At 47.3% G+C, this 20,472-nt stretch overlaps 1 protein-coding gene across 1 annotated transcript; it reads left to right on the top strand.

The window, feature by feature from the left end:
• The first annotated feature begins 21 nt into the window (after window positions 1-21).
• EARS2 (glutamyl-tRNA synthetase 2, mitochondrial) lies at window positions 22-20,146 on the top strand. Its single transcript, XM_075564613.1, has 9 exons — window positions 22-183; window positions 3,840-3,995; window positions 6,277-6,466; window positions 8,215-8,687; window positions 9,735-9,843; window positions 12,136-12,289; window positions 12,405-12,535; window positions 14,466-14,601; window positions 14,970-20,146. Exons 1-9 carry the CDS (start codon window positions 45-47, stop codon window positions 15,051-15,053), a joined length of 1,572 nt encoding a protein of 523 aa, XP_075420728.1. The 5' UTR covers window positions 22-44; the 3' UTR covers window positions 15,054-20,146.
• Window positions 20,147-20,472: the final 326 nt, after the last annotated feature.

Genomic DNA, 20,472 nt, shown 5'->3' with positions numbered 1-20,472 from the left:
CCGGAAGTGACGCCCAGAAACCCACGTGTGCACATACACGCTACATGGCGGTGCTTCTGAAGAGGCTGCGGAGCCCCGGGAGGCCCCCGGCGGTCTTCTGCCGCCCCGTGGGACGGCGCCAGGCCAGCCTGGGCACTGATTCCGGGGCTGCGGTGCGAGTGCGCTTCGCCCCCAGCCCCACAGGTAACCTGGCGGACGTGACGCTGCACGCGCAGCCCCGGTCCCCGCCCCCCTCGAATGCTACCGAACGAATGCGGGGGGCGGACTGGCGGGGCCACGGGACCCGCGTTAGACAGAGATTGAAGCCCTTGGGCGGAGCTCGTTGTGTGTGTGTGTGTGTGTGTGTGTCTGCACCGTCTCTTTCGATCCCATGTAGTACGTAAATGTGTTTTAACGCACAGACTGTGACAAGCCCTAGGCGCTGAGATAGAGTGCTCATCTAGAACCTTCGAACCACTCTAGAAGCCTGCGTTGTAGCGCAAAAATAAATGTACTTTCGGAGTCACGTGTGATGTGCGGTCAATGAAGGATGCTCAAGAAGGCTTAGTTGGGGAGGTGACATTAAAGCTGAGATCCTCATGACAAGAAGCACACGTAGATACAAAGGCCCTAAGGTGAACATGGGCCTTTAGCAAGCCAGGAAGGTGAAAGCAGAGGTCAGAGAGGTTCAGCCATTGCCTCCCAACCAGTTCCCCAAATCCTTTTCTCGATTGTACATTCTCCTCACCAGACCTGCTTCACATTCTGAACCAAAAAACTAAACTCACCTGCCGTTGAGTCAGTTCTGGCTCATAGGGGCCCTACAGGCTATGACAACTGCCTCTGGGCTTCATAGGCTGAAACCCTAAGGGAGTAGAAAGCCTCTTCTTTGAGGAGGGGCTAGTGGTTTCAGACCTTGTGGTTAGCAGACCCGGCATAGCCTCCATGCCACCCAGACTCCTCCATTTCTGAACCAGGAGCCCTATATAAGACAACTTTGGTCGCCACATCTCGGCTGCACCAGGAAGGAGATGGGCACCTTGCTGGCAGGTGACCCACTCCAGAGCCGTGCAACTCAATCTTTGTGTGTCGAAGGATTGCCGTATGATTTCTATTTGACAGTGGTGTGTAATTATCTAATTGATCGTTTGTAAAATTGCTGTAAATGACTAGAAAAACCAAATCAGGTCATACAAAATACGAATTCTTAAAAAACAAAACAAAAACAGACCCAGATTCAAAATTACTGTGTCAGAATTGCTCTAGACATTTATAAACACTCAGTTTCTATACTTGCTCAGGGCTCGGTAAGCCAGCAATGTTCTGTGCACGGCGTGTTGAGTTGCACTTCAAATACCCGGCTTTGCCGATTCCTAGTTGTGTGCTATGGGCAAATTACCTAACACTTTGTAGAGGTAGGCTTATATGCCAGAAACAAACCCGCTGCTAACAAGTCAATTCCAAATCATAGCACCCCTATATAGGATTTTCAAGGTTGTGTAAAACTCTATGGGAAGGGATAGCCTCATCTTTCTACTACAGGAGGGCTAGTGGATTTGAACCACTAACCTTGTTGGTAGAATTCCAATTCTTAACCAACAACGTCACCAAGGCTCTTGGCACACATATAAAGCCCAAGTCCCACTGCCATTGAGTTAATTCTGACCCATTGCAATCTGTATAAGGATTCTGAGGCGTGTACATTTTTTAGCAGTTTTATTTTTTATTGGCACTTCGTTCATAGCACACAGTTCAATAGTTCAATCATTACCGCAGTCAATTTTAGAAACCCCCCCATGGTTAAATTGCTTTTAAAATGAGTTGTGTAATAACCATCCGTTCTAGTGCTCTTCCTTCCAGCATACATGTATGCCCCCCAACCTCCTCACCCTCCCCATCTCCCACCCGACACCCCTAGCCTCCCTTTAAACCCTGGTATCAGCTCTTATCTCTGTGCATCTACTCCTGTGCTTCACAAACTGGAAAACCCACCAGAAACAATATAAAACAAAGTGGTAAGGATAAAATAAGAATACAGGGATACAAAAGCAAATAATGAATAAGAAAGAAAAGACCACCATGAACATTTTAAAGCCCAGGGAAGAAATTTTTGTCCTGGAGCAAGCAAGAAACACTTGCACCTACAAGAACTTCAGGTTGCTTCAAGAGGGAGGTCAGTCAGCACCATTACAATTACATCGATCTCTCTGACAGGAATGCTGTTTGAGCCAGATCTGTAAAACTCTTTATGGACGTTGGCAGGATCTTCTTCCTCCCAAGGGTGGACGGCTGTGGATGACTGGTGCATTTGAATCACCAACCTTGCAGTTCAAAATCCAACATTTCCCCAACAGAGTCAATTTATCAAAGCCTTGGTATTATAATTTTCATTCTTAGTTCCTTGGTGATTTGCAGGGGAAGGCTACTGATACAAACAGATAAAAAGATTTATCACGCAATCACAATAGCTGAAATTATTAAAGGCTGTACTTTGATCATGATTTGTCATAACTAATCAGTAACATTGAATTATCAAGCGGAATTTGGTGTATTGGCAAGTATTATGATGTGTGTGTCTTAACCATAGTCTTTCAAACCAGGACGTCATCTTAAGTGCCCCACATGGAGCTCTGCTGTTGTTCTTATGCAGAGCGACCTCCCATGTGCACACAGATGAACTGATGGAATAAGCCCAGTATGTTTTCAAAGAGCATCATCTATATGAGGCCCAAAATGAAAGAGTAAGGGGAGGAGGGGGTGGGAGGGGGAAATATGAGGAGCCGATACCAAGGGCTCAAGTAGAAAGCAAATGTGAGAATGATGATGGCAACAAATGTACACGTGTGCTGGACACAATGGATGGATGGATGGATTGTGATAAGAGTTGTACAAGCCCCAATCAAATGATTTTAAAAGGAGAGAAAAAAAGTAAGGAGGCAGGAAAACCAGACGACTAGAAAAGAAACCTTTAGGATGAAATCAATCAAACATTTTGACACATTGTGAAAAATATAACCAATGTCACTGAAGAATGTGTAGCGTGACCCCCACGTCTTTGTATAAATATGGTCTCATAGTGCTCTTACGAAGCAAAGTAGGGCTTCTCCCAAGGGTGTCCACGACCATAACTTGTACAGGAGTAAAGTGCCTCTGCTGGTGGGTGCTACCTTTCTACCTTTGGTTTAGTAGCCTGCCACTTAACCCGCGGTGCCACTGGAGCATCTTTGAACAATCTGGGTAGTAATTGCTAAGGAGAAGTTAATTTGCTGTCGTAACTTTTGCCTGTAAAAAAAAAATTTGACCATAGACAATAAAATACATTTTTCAGTTTATAGAGTAACCCCCAGTGGCCCATGCACCTAAATGTCGAAGGTGTTCATCACAGACAGTGCATAGAGAACATAACGTAACATGTGATTTAACAATGTTTTAAATGTGCACTTCTTTTGCTCAGAGCACGTCATCGCGTTGCCGTGCGAGGTGGCCGTGTGATGTGCTAGGGTTTCTGAGTGCCCCTCGGCTGCTCCAGAATCCAGGGAGCTTTGCCTTCAGGAGCGCACGGCTCTCAGTGCCTTCCTGATGTCACAGTACAGTGACTGGTGTCCTTTGGGAAAGTTGGAGCCTCTTTGGCAAAATGTCACACCCCCAACACAAGCTGGCCTTTCATTTCCAGATGAGGGCTGAAAAGAGACAACCGCTTGGCTTGGCTTCTCTTTTCTGGTGATTTGACTGGATGCTGGCCAGCGAGGGGACAGGCCCAGCCCTTTCTCAGGCTCTGGAATGCGTTGGAATCACTTTGCCCTCAACTGACTGAGGCCTATCAGCTCATCCATCCTGTCTTTGTGCCCTTCTTCCATCAGGCTTCTTGCACCTGGGCGGCCTCCGCACTGCCTTGTACAATTACATCTTTGCCAAGAAACACCGAGGGAGCTTCATTCTGAGGCTTGAGGACACGGATCAGACGCGCCTTGTGCCTGGGGCAGCAGAGAATATTGAGAACATGCTGGAGTGGGCAGGTGAGGCTGCTGGGGAAGACCCTTTCATTTCCAGAGAATAAGCAGCGAGGAAAGGACAGGGATTTGAGGGTCTATATCCAGAGTTCAGGGTGGAAAATAAGGGACTCCTGGAGCAATGGGTACACATACCCACTTGTTCAGGAGTCACCGCAAAGATGCTAAGCTCTCTGAAGAAAAGCTCCTTACTGCTGCTTCAGTGGGATTGCCAGTTCAGTTGGTAAAGGGGCCTGGCAGGAAATCGAGGCCCAGTGAGAGATGGAAGTGGTGGGGCGAAGCCTGTGGTGGGCAGGGAAAGTGTGCCTTCCGGAGATGCAGCCCCGTGTTCCTGTGTGGGAAGGCGGGCCTGGCTCATCAGCTCTGATTTTCCCAGAGAGAGGGTCACACAATATGGGGCCTTTCATGTCTGGCTCCTTACTCTTTGCATAATGCTTTGAGGGCCAGCTGTGTGGTCGCACTCATTTCTTCGATTGCTGAATAGTTTATCCTCTCAGTAGCTAATGTACATTTGCCTTTTCTTTTTTCCTCCAACACTTGTTGGCTCTTAGGACCAATGCTGCCCTGAACATTTATGTACAGATTGTTGTGGAGACAGGTTTTTTTCCACTTCATTTGGAGAAGACGCTGTTAGACCATGGAACCTTCCAAGAAATCCTGAACACGTTCAAGAGGATTAGATGAGAAAGGCACCCCCAAACTCGCTTCACCTGCCCCTTCTTTCTGAGAAGCGCAGAGACTGAGGTTCAGTGGAGTGAGGAGCCAAATAAGATCACCTGGCTCATGCCCTTCCTTTGTAAATGTGAATGCGAAGCGAGGGCCTGAAAGATTAGGTCACTTGGGCGACGCCCACCTGCCTTAGATTTTCTTGTTAACCTCTGCTAAGCCAGAGCTCACTCCATCTTGATCTTCTTAATTCATTTGAAATCTCTCTTGGGTAGAAACTCCTTCCTCCCCTTCTTTGGTGTCCCTTGTGCCCTCTAATGGCTATGTGTACAGTTCATGTCATCCTGTGTGGCACAGGGACCTTGGACATAACAGGTAGTTTGGCACACAGGTAGTCCCCAACTTCACACTCATGCAAGTGATGAGGAACTGCCCTTACACAATCCTTTTTTTTAATGATTTGTATATTTTAAAAATGTATATGTACATAAGAGCCTAGGGGTGCTGCCAGTAACCATTATACTGATCACCACAAGGTCAGCTGTTCAAGCCCACCAGCTGTTCACTCGCGAAAGATAAGATTACGTATTCCTATAGAGCAGCGGTTCTCAACCTGTGGGTCGAGACCCCTTGGGGGTCAAACAACCCTTTCACAGGGATCGCCCGATTCATAACAGTAGCAAAATGACAGTTATGAAGTAGCGACGAAAATAATTTTATGGTTGGGGGTCACCACCACCTGAGGAACTATATTAAAGGGTCACGTCATTAGGAAGGTTGAGAACCACTGCCATAAGGGATCCCGGCTGGAAGGGCCATATTGATCAACGAAACCCCATTCTAGGTCGGGGCCAACCCATGTAACACGTCACTCTTCGTCTCACAGCACCTGTTGAAGCTGTGTTAGGTGCTCCCCCTTGGGCCAGCTGGGGGATTTCATCTTCAGAATCCCTCGACCCAATTGGCTGTGAGCTCCGCTTCCCAAAGGAAGCCGAGGCTTAGAAAGGCTGTGTGCCGCAGAGCCACAGCACAGGGAGTAGTTGTGGGCATGGATCCAGGGCTGGCTAGTCTTGAGTTTCAGTCTGGTTCTGTCACTTAAGCTTGGCCAAGTGACAGTACAAAGCACCTCCGTGGCTCGTTTCCTTTTGCCAAAATGCAGTCCTTACTGCATAGGACGGCTTTGAGGCTTAACCGAGATCACAAAGCAGGCAAGCAGCGTGGTGGGGTGCCTAGCCGTCACACACCTGTGCACTTCAGAATCTCGTGCCAGAATCCAACCAAGGTCAGAACCACGAGACCTTTCCCCGAGTCAGCTGCTGCCAGGCAGTGCTGGTTTCTCCCTCCAGGGAAAGTTGGGATGGAGAGGATGTGTGGCTGAGAGCAAGGGCAGGGAGCCAGTCCACCTCAGTCAGACTCCTTTCTCTACCAAGCTGTGGGCCTTGAGCGATACACATAACCTCTCTGTGCTAAAGCTTGTCTGCTACAGAAGGGAGCCGTACTAGTACCACCCTCAGGGATCGTGGAGATCAGAAGGTTCCATGTGGTGTAAGCGGGGCAGTGAGTGCCGTGTGCGTCTTAGTTCTTTGTCTGACAGTTATTGTCTCATCGGCCTCTGTTCCAGGCATCCTTCCAGATGAGAGCCCCCGCCGGGGAGGCCCCGCTGGGCCCTACCAGCAATCTCAGCGACTTGAGCTGTACGCCCAGGCCACAGAAGCTCTGCTGAAGACTGGAGCTGCGTACCCCTGTTTCTGCTCCTTGCAGCGGCTGGAGCTCCTCAAGAAGGAGGCCTTGAGGAACCACCAGACGCCCCGGTAAGAACCTAGCCTGTCGTGGGTGCCTCTCCAAAGTCGGGTGTGTTGGCTGCCTGTTGATGCATTAAAAAATGTACCCCAAAGCCTATTGATGTAAACTACATCGCTCATCTCACAGTTCCTGTGGGTCAGGAGTCCAGCGCCCCTTAACCTGACAATTCATACTGCTTTCTTTTATTCCTTACTCTACGTGGCGTCCTACTTACCATTCCCACTTACTCTCCTGAGGAGCAGTGAATGTCAAGAAGTCATTTTTCCTGTATTTGCATAGTATTCTATTGGATCATAATTCATTTAGGGCAGTTCCTTATTAATGAACCTGTTGTCACTTACAAAAAATGACTAAAAAGATAGCCTAACAGTGTGCGACAAAAAAGGTCTGATTTGTGGCAGATGGGGGACTGGTTTTGCCACCACGACAATGCACCTGCTCACACAGCCATCTCCGTGCACCAGTTTTAGGCAAAAACAAACAAACAGCATCCCTCTCTTGCCGCACACACCTTACTCACCTGACCTCTCTCCGTGGGACTTCTTTTTGTTCCCTCAAATGAAGAGGGCCATGGAAGGACGGCGATTTGAGAACATAGAAGAGGGGAAGAAAAATGGGGGAGGTGCTGTCAGCCACCCAAACAGATGAGTTTGTAAGATGATCCAAAGAATGACTTTGCAGAATTGACGCATACATTGTGTAATGGAGAGTATTTTGAAGGTGATAAGATTGTTTTGTAAAAAATTTTAAATACAAAGGTAAACAAGCGGCCATCTAACTCAGAAGCAACAAAGCCCACATGGAAGAAGCACACCAGCCTGTGCAATCACGAGGTGTTGAAGGGATCAGTTGTCAGGCATCAGAACAAAATAATCTTAGCATAGTGAATGAGGGGCAGAGTGCGGAGTGGAGACCCAAAGCCCATTTGTAGGCCACTGGAGATCCCCTTGCAGAGCGATCTCGGGGAGGAGATGAGCCAGTCAGGTTGCGATGTAGCATTGATGAAGAATACAGCTTTCCTCCAGTTCCTAAATGATTCCTACCCCCCAACTACCATGATCCGAATTCTACTTTGCAAGTCTGGCTAGACCTGAGGATGGACACTGGTACAGATAGGAACCAGAAACACAGGGAATCCAGGGTGGATGAACCCTTCAGGACCAGTGGTGAGAGTGATGATGCTGGGAACGTAGAGGGAGGGTGGGTTGGAAAGGGGGAACCGATTACAAGGATCTACATGTGACCTCCTCCCTGGGGAATGGACAACAGAAAAGTGGGTGAAGGGAGATATCGGGCAGGGCAAGATATGACAAAATAATAATTTATAAATTATCAAGGGTTCATGAGGGAGTGGGGAGCAGGGAGGGAGGGGATAATGAGGAGCTGATGCCAGGAGCTTAAGTGGAGAGCAAATGTTTTGAGAATGATGAGGGCAATGAATGTACAAATGTGCTTTACACAATTGATGTATGTATGGATTGTGATAAGAGTTGTATTAGCCCCTAATAAAGTGATTTTAAAAAATTTAAATACATTGCTTTGGGGGAAAAAATTCTGGGTTTTTTGAGGGGGAGTACCCCCTTGCTTATTCCTTAGTTTTCCCTTACACAGGGATCTTATCATTAGCCCCAATCCTGAATGTAGAAACAGCTCTGAAAGATAGATGACTTGCCTCAGGCCCCATAGTTCTTAGCGACAAAGCAAGGGCTCATGCCCTCACCTCTGCCCCTAACCATGACGCTCTGCTTCCCAACAGGTACGACAATCGGTGTCGGAACCTGACCCAGGCACAGGTGGCTCAGAAGCTTGCCCAGACGCCCAAGCCTGCCATCCGCTTCCGTCTGCAGGAGCAAGCCCCAGCCTTCCAGGACCTGGTGTATGGCTGGAATCGGCACGAAGTATCTAGCGTGGAGGGAGACCCAGTCATCTTGAAGAGTGATGGCTTCCCCACATACCACCTGGCCTGCGTGGTGGACGACCACCACATGGGCATCAGCCATGTGCTGCGGGGCTCGGAGTGGCTCGTCTCCACCTCTAAGCACCTGCTCCTCTACCAGGCCCTGGGCTGGCAGCCGCCTCACTTTGCCCACCTGCCCCTACTCCTTAACAGGGATGGCAGCAAGCTCTCCAAGCGGCACGGGGACATCTTCCTGGATCATTTTGCCACTGCCGGCTTCCTACCAGATGCCTTGCTAGACATCATCACTAACTGTGGCTCGGGGTTTGCAGGTACCCATCTGCCTGGGGTGGTAGCGTGCGGGCTGTGGCTCAGGCAGACCTGGACTTCCATCACCCTGTACTTCAGCAAATGTTTATTGATGGACCTGGCATGGTTGTAAGGCCTGGGGCTGTAGCACGGAACAAGCTAGGCATCATTCTTGCCTTAGGGTCTCCAAGCTTCAGTTGCCTCAGCTACCAAGTGGGGGTATCTGTCTGCCTCGTAGAGTTCGGGGTTCACTGAGCTCACGAGTAGAAAGCAGGCGGCACAGTGCCCGCCATACAGTAAGCACCTAAAGGTGACAGATGAGCTGATTAGTGCCGGTCTGTTATTACTGTAGTGACAAGTGTGTATTCTAACAGGCTAACCAGTCCAGAAGGACTCCAGGTGATTCTGAACTGAGTCCTCACCCTAGGTTTAAGCCTGAGCACAAACCTTGAGGAGGTATGGAATAGGATGACCCCTTTGTTGAGCTCTCTGAAAATGTGGCAGTCAGTCTGCTACCATTAGTTTTGCCCTTCTTTCATCCTCATTCATCCCGGAGAGGTAGCTACATATTACCCCCACCGCTGACAAGAGAATGTGAGGCATAGGGAGGTCAAGTAACTTGCCCAAAGCCCAGTAAGTAAGGGAAAGAGCTTAGCCACGCTGGTACTGGTGTGAGGCAGTGGTAGCTATTACACACCCAGAGAATCACGGAGAGAGCTTGTAAAAGATGCTGATCTGCCCACGACATTAGACTGTTAGGCGGCACAAGCAGGCAGCAGAGTAAGCTGTTCCACAGATGGCGTTTGTGAGGGTAACGAGGGTTGGATTCCCTTACTGTTTTCAATGCAGCTTTGCCTTAGTAACAAACCCCTTTCTGAAAAAGAAAGCTTCTTTGGGCCCTTGAGCTAGAGTGGCTAGAAGCTGAGTCCCTCTGCTGTAAGCGCCTTGGGGAGCTCAAAGCTTGCTCACCTGCCACCTGGGCATTGGAACGCCCCTGTCTTTTGACTTCCATGCCACAGGTAGCAGTGAGGGGAGAGGTATGTGAGTGGCTGGGCTTGCCTCACTTGCAGAGAACCAGATGGGCAGGACCTTGTCAGAGTTGGTAGCACAGTTCGACCTGACCCGGATCACCTGCCACTCAGCCCTGCTGGACCTGGAGAAGCTTCCAGAATTCAACCGGTAAGTGGAGCCCCCAATGTAGCACAGAGGGTCTTGCTGACCGTGGGACACCATACATGGGAGAGTGAAGTGGTAACGTGTCGAGTCACACACAGAGTCTGACCCTGGGCTCAGCTACCTAATAGTGACAGGACCTTCATATGTCACCTAACCCCATCAAGCCACTATGTCCTCCTCTCTGAATGAGGCCAGTGAAGTACTCAGCTCTTGGGACCCTTGGTGCACGTGAGCACTCATAGAAAATGCCTGGCACCTAGCAAGTGCTTAGTAAAGGGCAGGTACCACGCGTTCCTGGCCACTCATCGCATGGACTCTGTTAACAGCCAAACCATGGAGAGGGACCTCATCATGTTAGAATCACCCCAAACCCACGCAGCCAACCCAGTGCCTAAGGACCGCTTCATGGCATCGTGTGGTCATTCAAGCCTTTGATGACATCCCAAGGAGTTTTCAGTTGAAAGGCCTTTGCAGTAAAACCAGCAGCCAAGGTTCCTCTTGGGGACCTGGAGTTCATTGATAGTTTCTTTGGGGCTACTCTGGGGACAGGCTCTCATCACAGCTTTATTGGTATGCACCCAGAGTTCGCCTTCCCTGCTTCTCCCATCCGGTCCATGAAGTTGGTAGTATTTTTTTTTTGCACTGTTTTTGATATAAGAAAGCCAAGACATACGTGCATAAAGACTGCTTCATGGCATTTGTTTGGTAATTCAAGCCTTTGACCTTCAAGTCAGGTAACTCACCCACGCTCACAGCTAGCAAGTGGCAGACATCTCTAGAATGGGACAGCATGGCTTCCTATACTCCTACTTTTCGTGTGTGTGTGTGTCTGTCTGTCTGTGTCTCGGGACAGGGGAGTGTGGACAGGGAAATCCTCAGCACAAGAGGAAGCTAAAAGGAAGATGAGACAGGGCTTTGGTTTCATGGAAACCAGTAGGGATGGAGCAGGAAAGCTGATGCCAACAGGTTTAATGCAGCCAAAGCTGTTCCCTGCAGACGTGTCTATAGTCATGGCTGCTCTGGCATGTCAGCAATAGCAGCGTTGATGGTCACAGGTGTCGCGGTAGCGGTGCTAGTTAACAGTGTGCACAGGTTCAGCGGTTGCTCTGTGTATACTTCAGGACACAGGCACTGAGTCCATTCTTCAGTAGTGCCGCTGTTCCCACCCTCCTCTTCTGAGTTGTTCCTGCTCCCTGTTGGCTCCCCAAGCTGCCGGTGGGGCCTTTAGTTGTCAGTTTGATCCCTTGTAGGTAGGTCTTAAAAAGCACATCACGCACCAGGCTGACATTCCTGCCTAATGGAGTCAAATTATTGTTGGGTTTTCAATGGCAGTGTATTTGTTTTGAGGGGTTTTATTGTTTGGTTTAACAACGATAGTGGGATTTTTTTTGATAAGTGATTTCTGTGAACACTCACACAGTCATTTAAGTTGCTGTAGACCACTTTTTACACACGTCCTTCAGTGACATTGGCTGCATTCTTTACAGTGGGGCAACATTCTCATTAGTTCCACTCTGGGTGTGCCATTTTCATTGTTCTAGTCTCCCTGCCTCTTTACATTCTCATCTTTGCTTAAGTTCATTGTTGACCATTTGGTCTCATATAAGTGATTTTTTAAAAAAAGAACCACAGTACTTAGGGATGCTACTATTATATTTTGATTCAGATACTATTTTTGGTTTAAAGTTTAAAGATTGTCTCAGGGCAGTAGTGTCAGGAATTCTTTGTTTGCACAATATATAAAAGAATTCCCTTGAGAATTTGAAATCTGTCCTTTGATCAAAGTGTTCCATAATGAGCGTCTCCTGGCCTCATGGGAAAGAGAAATCAATTTATTTATTTATTAAGAATCATTTTATTGGGGGCTCGTACAATTCTTTTTTTTTTTTTGGCTCGTACAATTCTTATCACTATCCATACATACATCCATTGTGTCAAGTGCATATGTACATTTGTTCCCATCATCATTCTCAAAACATTTGCCTTCCACTTGAGCCCTTAATATCTGCTGCTCATTTTCCCCCTCCTTCCCACTCCCCCCGATTTTATTTTTTATGTCATTTCTCCTCATTTAAAATGTCAGCTGATGTTTTAAACACTGAAAACAGCATGGCTTCTAGTTGCTTGTGACGCTGGCTCTCCTCTGCTAACCTGGCTGTGACTCCTTTCCTTCTTGTAAGGGTAGAGAATTCTTCTGGCCTTTGGCAGGAAGGGCTCTCCATACTGGAGAGGGGTTTGGGGTGAGGTAGGGAGGTAAGGAGCTAACTCAGGGCCGTCACTTGCCCTTGCATGCAGGCTGCACCTCCGGAGGCTGGTGAACAGTAAGGCCCAGAGGGACCAGTTGGTGGAGAAGCTGCGGTCACTTGTGGAGGAGGAGTTTGGGAGCCAGCTGCAAGACAGAGCTGTCCTCGACCCATTGTACCTGGAGAGGATCATGCTGCTGAGACAGGTGTGGTATGGGAGCGCCTGAGAGGCCAGGAGAGTGGGTGGGCACTCCCATTCCTCCCTCTTCCCTGTGTGCAGAGCCCTGTCCCAGTGCCTTTGGTGACTGCTTCTTCCCCCAGGGTCACATCTGCCGCCTGCAGGACTTGGTGTCCCCAGTGTACTCCTACTTGTGGACGCGCCCTGCTGTGGGCCGGGCACAGTTGAGTGCCATCTCAGAGAAGGCGGAGGAGATTGCCAAGCAAGTGCTTGGGTGAGTGCTGCAGGCTCGGTGCATGACGGTGTCCTGGCCGCCCCCCCCACCCCCTTCCCTCTTTCTAGGGCTTGGCTGTTGACCCCTAGCAGAGCCCTGGACTGGGAGAATGTTCTCAATGAAATGATTTCTGATGGGCCAACTTTGGGGGAGAATGTCACTGAGGGGGTCCCAGTCTTTGTGTGGACGGTGGTTCCATGGTTCTGGAGGTGGACAAACCAGCTTCCCTTCCAGCGCTGCCCCTTGCTGACCAGCTGTTTTCGCCTTGGCCAGGTGGGTTCAGTTGGAGCTTCTATATCCTCATCCACAGAGTGGATATGATACTCTTTCCTCTAGTGACAAAAGAGTTGGAACTCATGTGGTTTGGTTTCAGGTAATAGAAAAGACAGCAACGTTTTGCTATTACAGATAGTGCTGCTATTAATAACTCATTAAATGTTTCTGTAATTATATTTGCAGGATACATTTCCAAGAGTTATACTCAGCAGTCATTATAATCTCTTAAAGACATTCCACAGTAGGTGAACAAGTGATAATTCACTACCACCCAATCCCTATCTCCAAATCTCTGCTATGGCATTTGACTTGGGAACATTCTGAGCCTCCCACCGAGGCAGGAAAGCTAACATTCTAATGTTCAGAAGCCACCAAATCTCTAGAAGTCCTTTCTGGGTTCATGCCAAGCTGAAGGTCACCTCTAGTGTGTCCAAGCTGCCTTTCTGGCTGCCTGGAGCCTGTCACTCTCACCAGCTCCTTGACAGCCTGATCCCACAACAACACTGGGAGAACGTCTACATTCTCCCACATTGCTTTGTTCTTGATTTTTTAAAAAACTTTTTATTGTGAGTTGGGAGAAGATTTACAAAGCAGATCCATTTTCCATTCCTCATACTACTTTTATATTTTTAGTTATTTTATCTCCTCAATTTAGTAATTAACAGTCATTATGTAGCACAGTAAAATGATATAATAGGGATAGGTGTTTTTAACTTACCCTATATACTAGTGTATAAGCCAAGTTTTTCAGCACATTTTTAATGTACTTTTTCTGGTAAAATTAGGTGCCTCGCTGATACTCGGTCAGCTTATACTCAAGTATATACGGTAAGTTGATACTCAAATACTGGCAATAAGGAAACCTGTACCAGAGGGCTGTTTTCCCAAATCACTTAGAAGCACCTGTAGAGCTCCACATGTATACTTGCTGGAAGGAAAGTGTCGATGCTGACATGAACAGTGGTGTCAGAATTGGCCCCCTTGGACCAGTTGCACCTGTGAAAATCTCCAGTGCTCCTTTCCAATGTCTTCAGTCTTGTATCTCAGGTAATGACTTGGGGCAAGTGGGAGTTTGCTGCAGAAAATTCCTCTACCCCACTCCTGTCTGTTCCTCTAATTCAACATTAGGGATGAGACAAATTTGGCAAGTCCATTGCAACAAAGTGGGAGATTCTTCTTGAAGCTCAAGCATGGTTTGGGGAGATCTCAGTCAAACTGTCACAAAAACTAATGACCATTCGATGTTAGACCCTTAATGCTTCACCTTGTGGGCAAAGACTGTTTAATAATTCTCAAGATTGTCCAGCAAGTTGGAGGCAGGGCATTCTGGACCTAGTGTCTCCTGATTTCTCACTGCCCTCCTTTACTACCTTCCCAAGGAAGTGACTCAGCTAATTCTCCAAGAATTCTCTTCTTCCATCCAGTGTCTCACTCATTCCTGTTTGGTTTGAGATCTGCAGTATCCCCGAGCTTCTGGATATAACAAATATTAGCTAACACGTTTTTTCCTAAAATTACATTGAAACTTGATTCTGATGCAAGTTGAGCACTGTTTGCAGTGCTTATGTCGTTGCTGTACCATAACTTCTGAAGATCTCCCTCCCACCTCTTTGGCCATTGGCTCATGCAGGCTCTTTACCGACTTGTCTTGTAGGCTTTTACAAAGCCCCGATGTGAACTTAACTCAGGACACTCTGAATGGAGACCTGAAGAAGCTCTCAGAAGGCTGGAAAGGCACCAGACACAGCACCGTAATGAAACTCCTCCGGATGGCCCTCAGTGGACAGCTGGTGAGACACAGTCAGATGAAAGCCTGGGCCCTTCAGTAAAAAGTCTGTATTGAGCTCCTGTGGGCAAGTATTATGCTAGGTACACTGAGTGCAGAATGAGTGAAACAGACATGATCCCTACCTGTATGGAGTTTGCTGTCTACTGGGGGTGGCAGACAGATGAAAGGCTTACTTAATATAGGAAAAACGGGCTCCCAGGACCCATCTTCATCCATGAACATTGAAGACAAACTTGAAACTGGGCTCCTTGCAATAACGAAAGCGGACATGGGGTTGCCTGGGGCATAACCTCTGCAGACGTTGGCTGCCTGTTATTCTCTGGACATTTGAAGGCAATAAGTTAATGCTTCCTCTCCCTCTGTTCTCAGCAAGGACCCCCCGTCGCAGAGATGATGGTGTCCTTGGGACCAAGAGAAGTACAAGAACGGATCCAGAAGGCACTTTCCAGCTAGGAGGAATGACCTCTGTAATCTCAGCACTGGCCAGCTGCCTGGGGGGGAGGAGAAGGAAGATTAGGGTCCGTCAAGCTGGCACAGAGTCAGCATCTGACCTCTTCTAGATTTGCAAGGGGGAAAAGAATCTAAAGGTGAATTCCTGTGAGGCAGAGTCAGGCATGCCTTTGTCGTCCAACCTTTCACCAGTCTGACACTCGCCATCCCTCCCACAACTCTCTCTACCTATCTCCTGATTGGAATGACCACACAAAACTCACATGTACTCACGATCATGGAGTTCAGTAGGGAAGGAACGGCTTACAATTCAGATCAGGATACATTTCTTTGGTCAGGAGAGACTCCTCTCTCTGCGCTAACAGGCATGCCCAGGTCATTAACCTCATGGCCTGCTTGGACAAGTATTATAAGCCTCTCAGCCCATGGCCCCTTGGCCTCCACCATGCTGGGCAAATGTAGCTCTTCCCACTCCACCAGTCAACCTTGGCCCAAGGACACTCAGTTCCAACTCCTTGGTTGGGCAAACTTGGCTCCCCACACTGACAGTAAGTGCCTGGAGGCAACCCATTCAGCCATCAAGTCACCTGTTCAGAGGCACTCCGCTTTCTTGCTCCGTGGGATAGAAGTCCACTGCCCTATCTCCTCTTGCTTCTGCTGCCGCCATTTCTCTATCACTTCTTTGCAGCCTCTCCCCATCGCTGGTGTCATGCGTCACCTCAGGGCTTGCAGGGTCCACAGGATGCGCTCCACTCCTGGCTCTTCTTTCTAGATAGTAGTGAGAGCCCTGCTCCTGTTCAAAAATAACTCATTTTAAACCTGGCAGGATGATAAAACTGACCAATCCTCATGTTAGGGTTCCAAACGCCCTATTTATATGGCCCTACCCACAAGTGTCAGACCTAATTTATAGTATTAGCAAGGAATTCAATCCCCTGGGTGGTCCCCAGATAACTCACATTTGTATAGCGCTACCTGGTCATGTGGGAGTTACGAGACTAAGGCCAGAAGAACCACCTTAAATCACTCATTGGGGAAACGCCATTCCTGAGCACACACAGCACCTCGTGGTCCCACATAGGCCTGTCCTTGCAGTTGATTAGAGAGACCCAGTCCCGTCGTTTCTTGACGAGGGAGAGCCTGACTATCCGGGTATCTGCTTTCTGTGCTGCAGAGGTTGGCTCGTAGAAAAACCGTCATCACAGTAGAGTCCCCATGTGCTGAGTGCTTAGCAGATGCCACCGGCTACGATGGATTGAGAGCAGTGAAAGGACCGATGACAAGCAGGGCTAACTGAATCTCAAACCTCTTTGGGGTGGAGTGGGGAGTAGTAGTTACTCTCCAACAGTTTTATACTCTGTGTGCTTGAGCCTGGGGGCGGCCTGCTTCTTTCCTTCCCCGGAAGCCAGCGCTTTCTCTTTTCTAGGTGTCCAGACCCAGCCCTAGGAGATTTTCATCCTGCCAATTTGTAACTTTCTCTTCATGTTCACTTTCTTTTGCCCCTGACTTATAAATCATCGTCCCAGGATTTCTGAAATGAGGCGATCTTGGTGTCTCAGGTAACTTGAGAACTGCTAAAGTGAAAAGAGGATTGTGGTTGTGTATAAAGACTCTCACGCGGTTTACAGGCGCCCCTGTGTGGCAGCCAGCTTCCGTGAGAACCACCAACGATCCCCACTTGCTGGTATCCACACCCTTGGGTAGCACCTACACATTGAATAAGGTTGATGTGCAGTCAGTAGGTTAGCGAGGAAATGATCGTTTTGACTTCTGGGGGGTTGGCCCTCAAGTATACTGTGGCTTCCATCTTGTCCTCTTGTATCTGCTAGTTTAGAGAAGCCAGCTTCCAGGTCATGAGACCAAATGAGAGGTCTCTCATGGGGAAATAGACCTCTTGCCACAGCCATATGGGGCGCCATCTTGGTAGCGGATCTTCCAGCCTTAGTCGAACCTTCAGATTCCTGAAAACATCTTGACTGATAAGCATTTAGAAGCCTAAGCCAGAACAACTCCGCTAAATGACTTCCGAGTTTCAGGCACACAAATGACGAGATAAATACTTTTTGTGTAAAGCCACTTTGTTTTCTGGTAACATGTTATCCAGCAGTGATAACTAATAGATTCTTTTCCAAGACAGTAAAGAAAGAAAGAGTTTGATGAACCTTAGAATCCTAGTCTTTGCTTCAAAATTATATCAGCTCGGAACTTATGGCAAGATGGTGGACTTGGCAAACAAGCTGCTAGACCCTTTACAATAGTGGTTCTCAACCTTCCCAATGCCACGGCCCTCATACAGTTAGTTCCTCATGTGGTGGTGACCCCCAACCATCAAATTATTTCCGTTGCTACTTCATAACTAATTTTACTACTGTTATGAATCTTAATGTAAATATCTGATGCAGGGTTTATTTTCATTGTTACAAATTGAACATAATTAAAGCATAGTGATTAATCACAAACCAATATGCAATTATATATTGTGAAATTTTTATTTTTAATGACAAATAAATGAAGTTTTGTCTTGAAGCATGGTGTAGCACAGGTAACAGTCTTACTATAACACAGTAAACGACATCGCTACATTTTCTGACAGTATGAGTAAACAGCCAACTTCAGTGTGAAGGTTGAGATAGCTTCTTTCTCACCAGATCAGCATATCAGCATGTGGGCGGACCCGCCTGAAACGGGTAGAGGAGCGGTGTCTCGGTTCCTAGGACCATGGGAAACTTGTGTTTTCTGATGGTCTTAGGCAACCCCTGTGGAAGGGTTGTTTGACACACACCCCCAGGGGTCGCAACCCACAGGTTGAGAACCGCTGCTCTACAACAAAGACAAGACATAAAATGAAAGAGGTACAGATGTTAAGCCTGGAACCCTAAGCTTCAACGCCAATGCTGAAGAAGTGATTCAGATACCAACTGGAAGAAACAAAACTGAGCAAGGAGACCAACAACAGGGTCTGCCCATTTTGAATTTTTACAAGCCACATTCCAATCAGGGCAGCAACTTAGTAATTGGCTCAGTTTGCCCAGGACTATACCAGCACCCCGAGTTGGCAAACAGAATGGTATATTTTCCCCCTTGCTCCCCCACTATCCCAGTGATCAGAACTGTGGCCAGTCCCAACCCCACCCCACAACTACCATCCTGTAACAAACCCCCAGACACAGATTTTACTCTTCTGAATCTGGCCTGACCCTCTGGCAGCCCGTTATCAATGTCCTGCTGCAACCATGCCTGGTGATCTTCAGCAACATTGTATTTACATGTGATATCAATGACATTGTTACATAATTTGCACATTGTTGGGTTACCTTTCTTTGGAACAGGTACAAATAAGGATCTCTTCCACTCAGGTTGACCAAGTAGCTTTCCAAATTTCCTGACAGAGACGAATGTTTCCATTGCTTCATCAACTGTTGAAACACTTTGATTAGTATTCCATCAATTCCTGGAGCCTTGTTTTTGAACAATACTGTCATAGCATCTTGGGCTTCTTCCTTTAGTACCATTGGTTCTTGCTCATATGTGACTTCTTGAAATGACTGAATGTCAACTAGCTCTTTTCAGGACAGAGACTCGATTGTTTCCATCTTTTCATGCCTCCTAGATCATTCAATATTTTGCCTATAGAGTCTCAATATTGCAACTCAGGGCTTGAATTTTTTGTTTTCAGTTTAAGATACACAGAGGTGTTCTCCCCTTTTAGTTTTCTAACTCTGTCTCTGCACATTTTATTACAATATTCTAAGCTGTCTTCTTGAGCTGCCCTTTGACATTTTCTGTCCAGCTTTTTGATGTCCTTATTTCTTCCATTTAGCTACTCTGCAACTAAGAGCCATTTTCAGAGTCCCCTTTAACGCCTCCTTTGATGGTTTCTTCCTTCCCTGCCTCTTTGATGACCTTTTGCTTTCTTCATGTGTGATGTTCTTGATTTCATCGCACACTTCCTCTGTCTTCACGGTGGTCAGAGCCTCACATCTGTCCTTGAGACGCTCACTACTGCAGAGCGAACAGTAACAGGCACTGCCGACAGTTGCTGTCATTACAATGAGAGCAATGAAATGTTTTATAAAAATTACCGTCAATGCTCTGACCTACAGAACATGCAATTAATGAAGTAACTCATTTATATTAATGACACTTATTTGTCAGTGGATTTGTTCCAGTTAGATACTTTATACTTCTATAACAACCACCACACTCCATGTATGTAACCCCTCCTAAAAAGATCCCTGTGTGGTGGTGGTGGTGGGTACAGTCCAGTAGGCGCCAAATCACTCAGTTTATGTTGGCCTGAGAGGGTTTCCATGCCAGATAACATAGCTGTTTCTAAGGATGGAAATGGTAGTAACCAATATTAAATTCCAGGCACTGTTCAAAGAACTTTTCATATGTTGTCCAATTTAATTCCTATAAAAACTTAGCTAGGAATCGGCATAGAAACCCACTCAGGCTAACTTAAAAAAAAAGAACTTTATTATAAAAGTTAGAACTCACATATCTACCGGACCAGCTGGACCTCAGGAGAGACTGAAATCCACACGTGAAAACCCATTAAGACACTCAGCAGCCACTGACTCTGACACTACCCCGTCTCACCTCCACCTCTCTCTTTGTGTCTTCTACCCTCATCTTCCTCGGCTGGCTGCCCATCCCGTCATCTGTGTATTTGGTTAACAGCTGACTCAGCAAAGCTGAATTCAATCTTTTCTACAACTCCAATCAAATACTAATAATTCCAGTACAAATGACCAAGAGTGACATTGACTGGATGACCTTGGGGGCGGCCCTTTAACTCAGTACATTCACTCCCAATGAATACCCTTTCCAGAAAGTTGGCATTTTTCTATAGCCAAATTTTAAAATTCCATTCATACATTTTTACCCTCCTCTTTTTTTCCCTTGACAATAAACTTGTTGCTGATAAATTGAAATAGACTCCTAGTGACCCTATAGGACTGACTAGAACGGTCCCCTAGGGTTTCCATGGCTGTCAGTCTCACGGAGGCCGGCTGCTGCTTCTCCTGGGGGAGCTCAACCATCAACGTTTTGTTTAGCAGCTGAGTGCTTGACCCGACTGTGCCACAGGCTGCTTTCCTTTGCTTCACAATACTTATTACTATATTAAATGATCAAACAGGTTTGTACATTCACTGGATACCTTACTTAATGTCTAAGATTAACGCGGGCAAGAAATTTGTCTTATCTTGGATATAACCACAACTGCTAGCACATTGCTCCACACAGACGAGGAATTAGTAAAGAGAGCTTGTGATTTAAAAAGAACAAAAACGGCTTGAGGACTTCATTAAATCCGTTTCCTCAGAAGTGCTAGCCATCAGGAGATCAACCTGCCAGATTCTACTACTCTCCCACCGTCACTGTCGTTTACTTCAGGAAATGGGACCCTTCTAAGATG

This window comes from Tenrec ecaudatus, chromosome 12 (assembly GCF_050624435.1).
Source record: "Tenrec ecaudatus isolate mTenEca1 chromosome 12, mTenEca1.hap1, whole genome shotgun sequence".
NCBI lineage: Eukaryota > Metazoa > Chordata > Mammalia > Afrosoricida > Tenrecidae > Tenrec > Tenrec ecaudatus.
The sequence above is the reverse complement of the archived record's forward strand: the minus strand, read 5'-3'. Positions and strand labels throughout refer to the sequence as shown.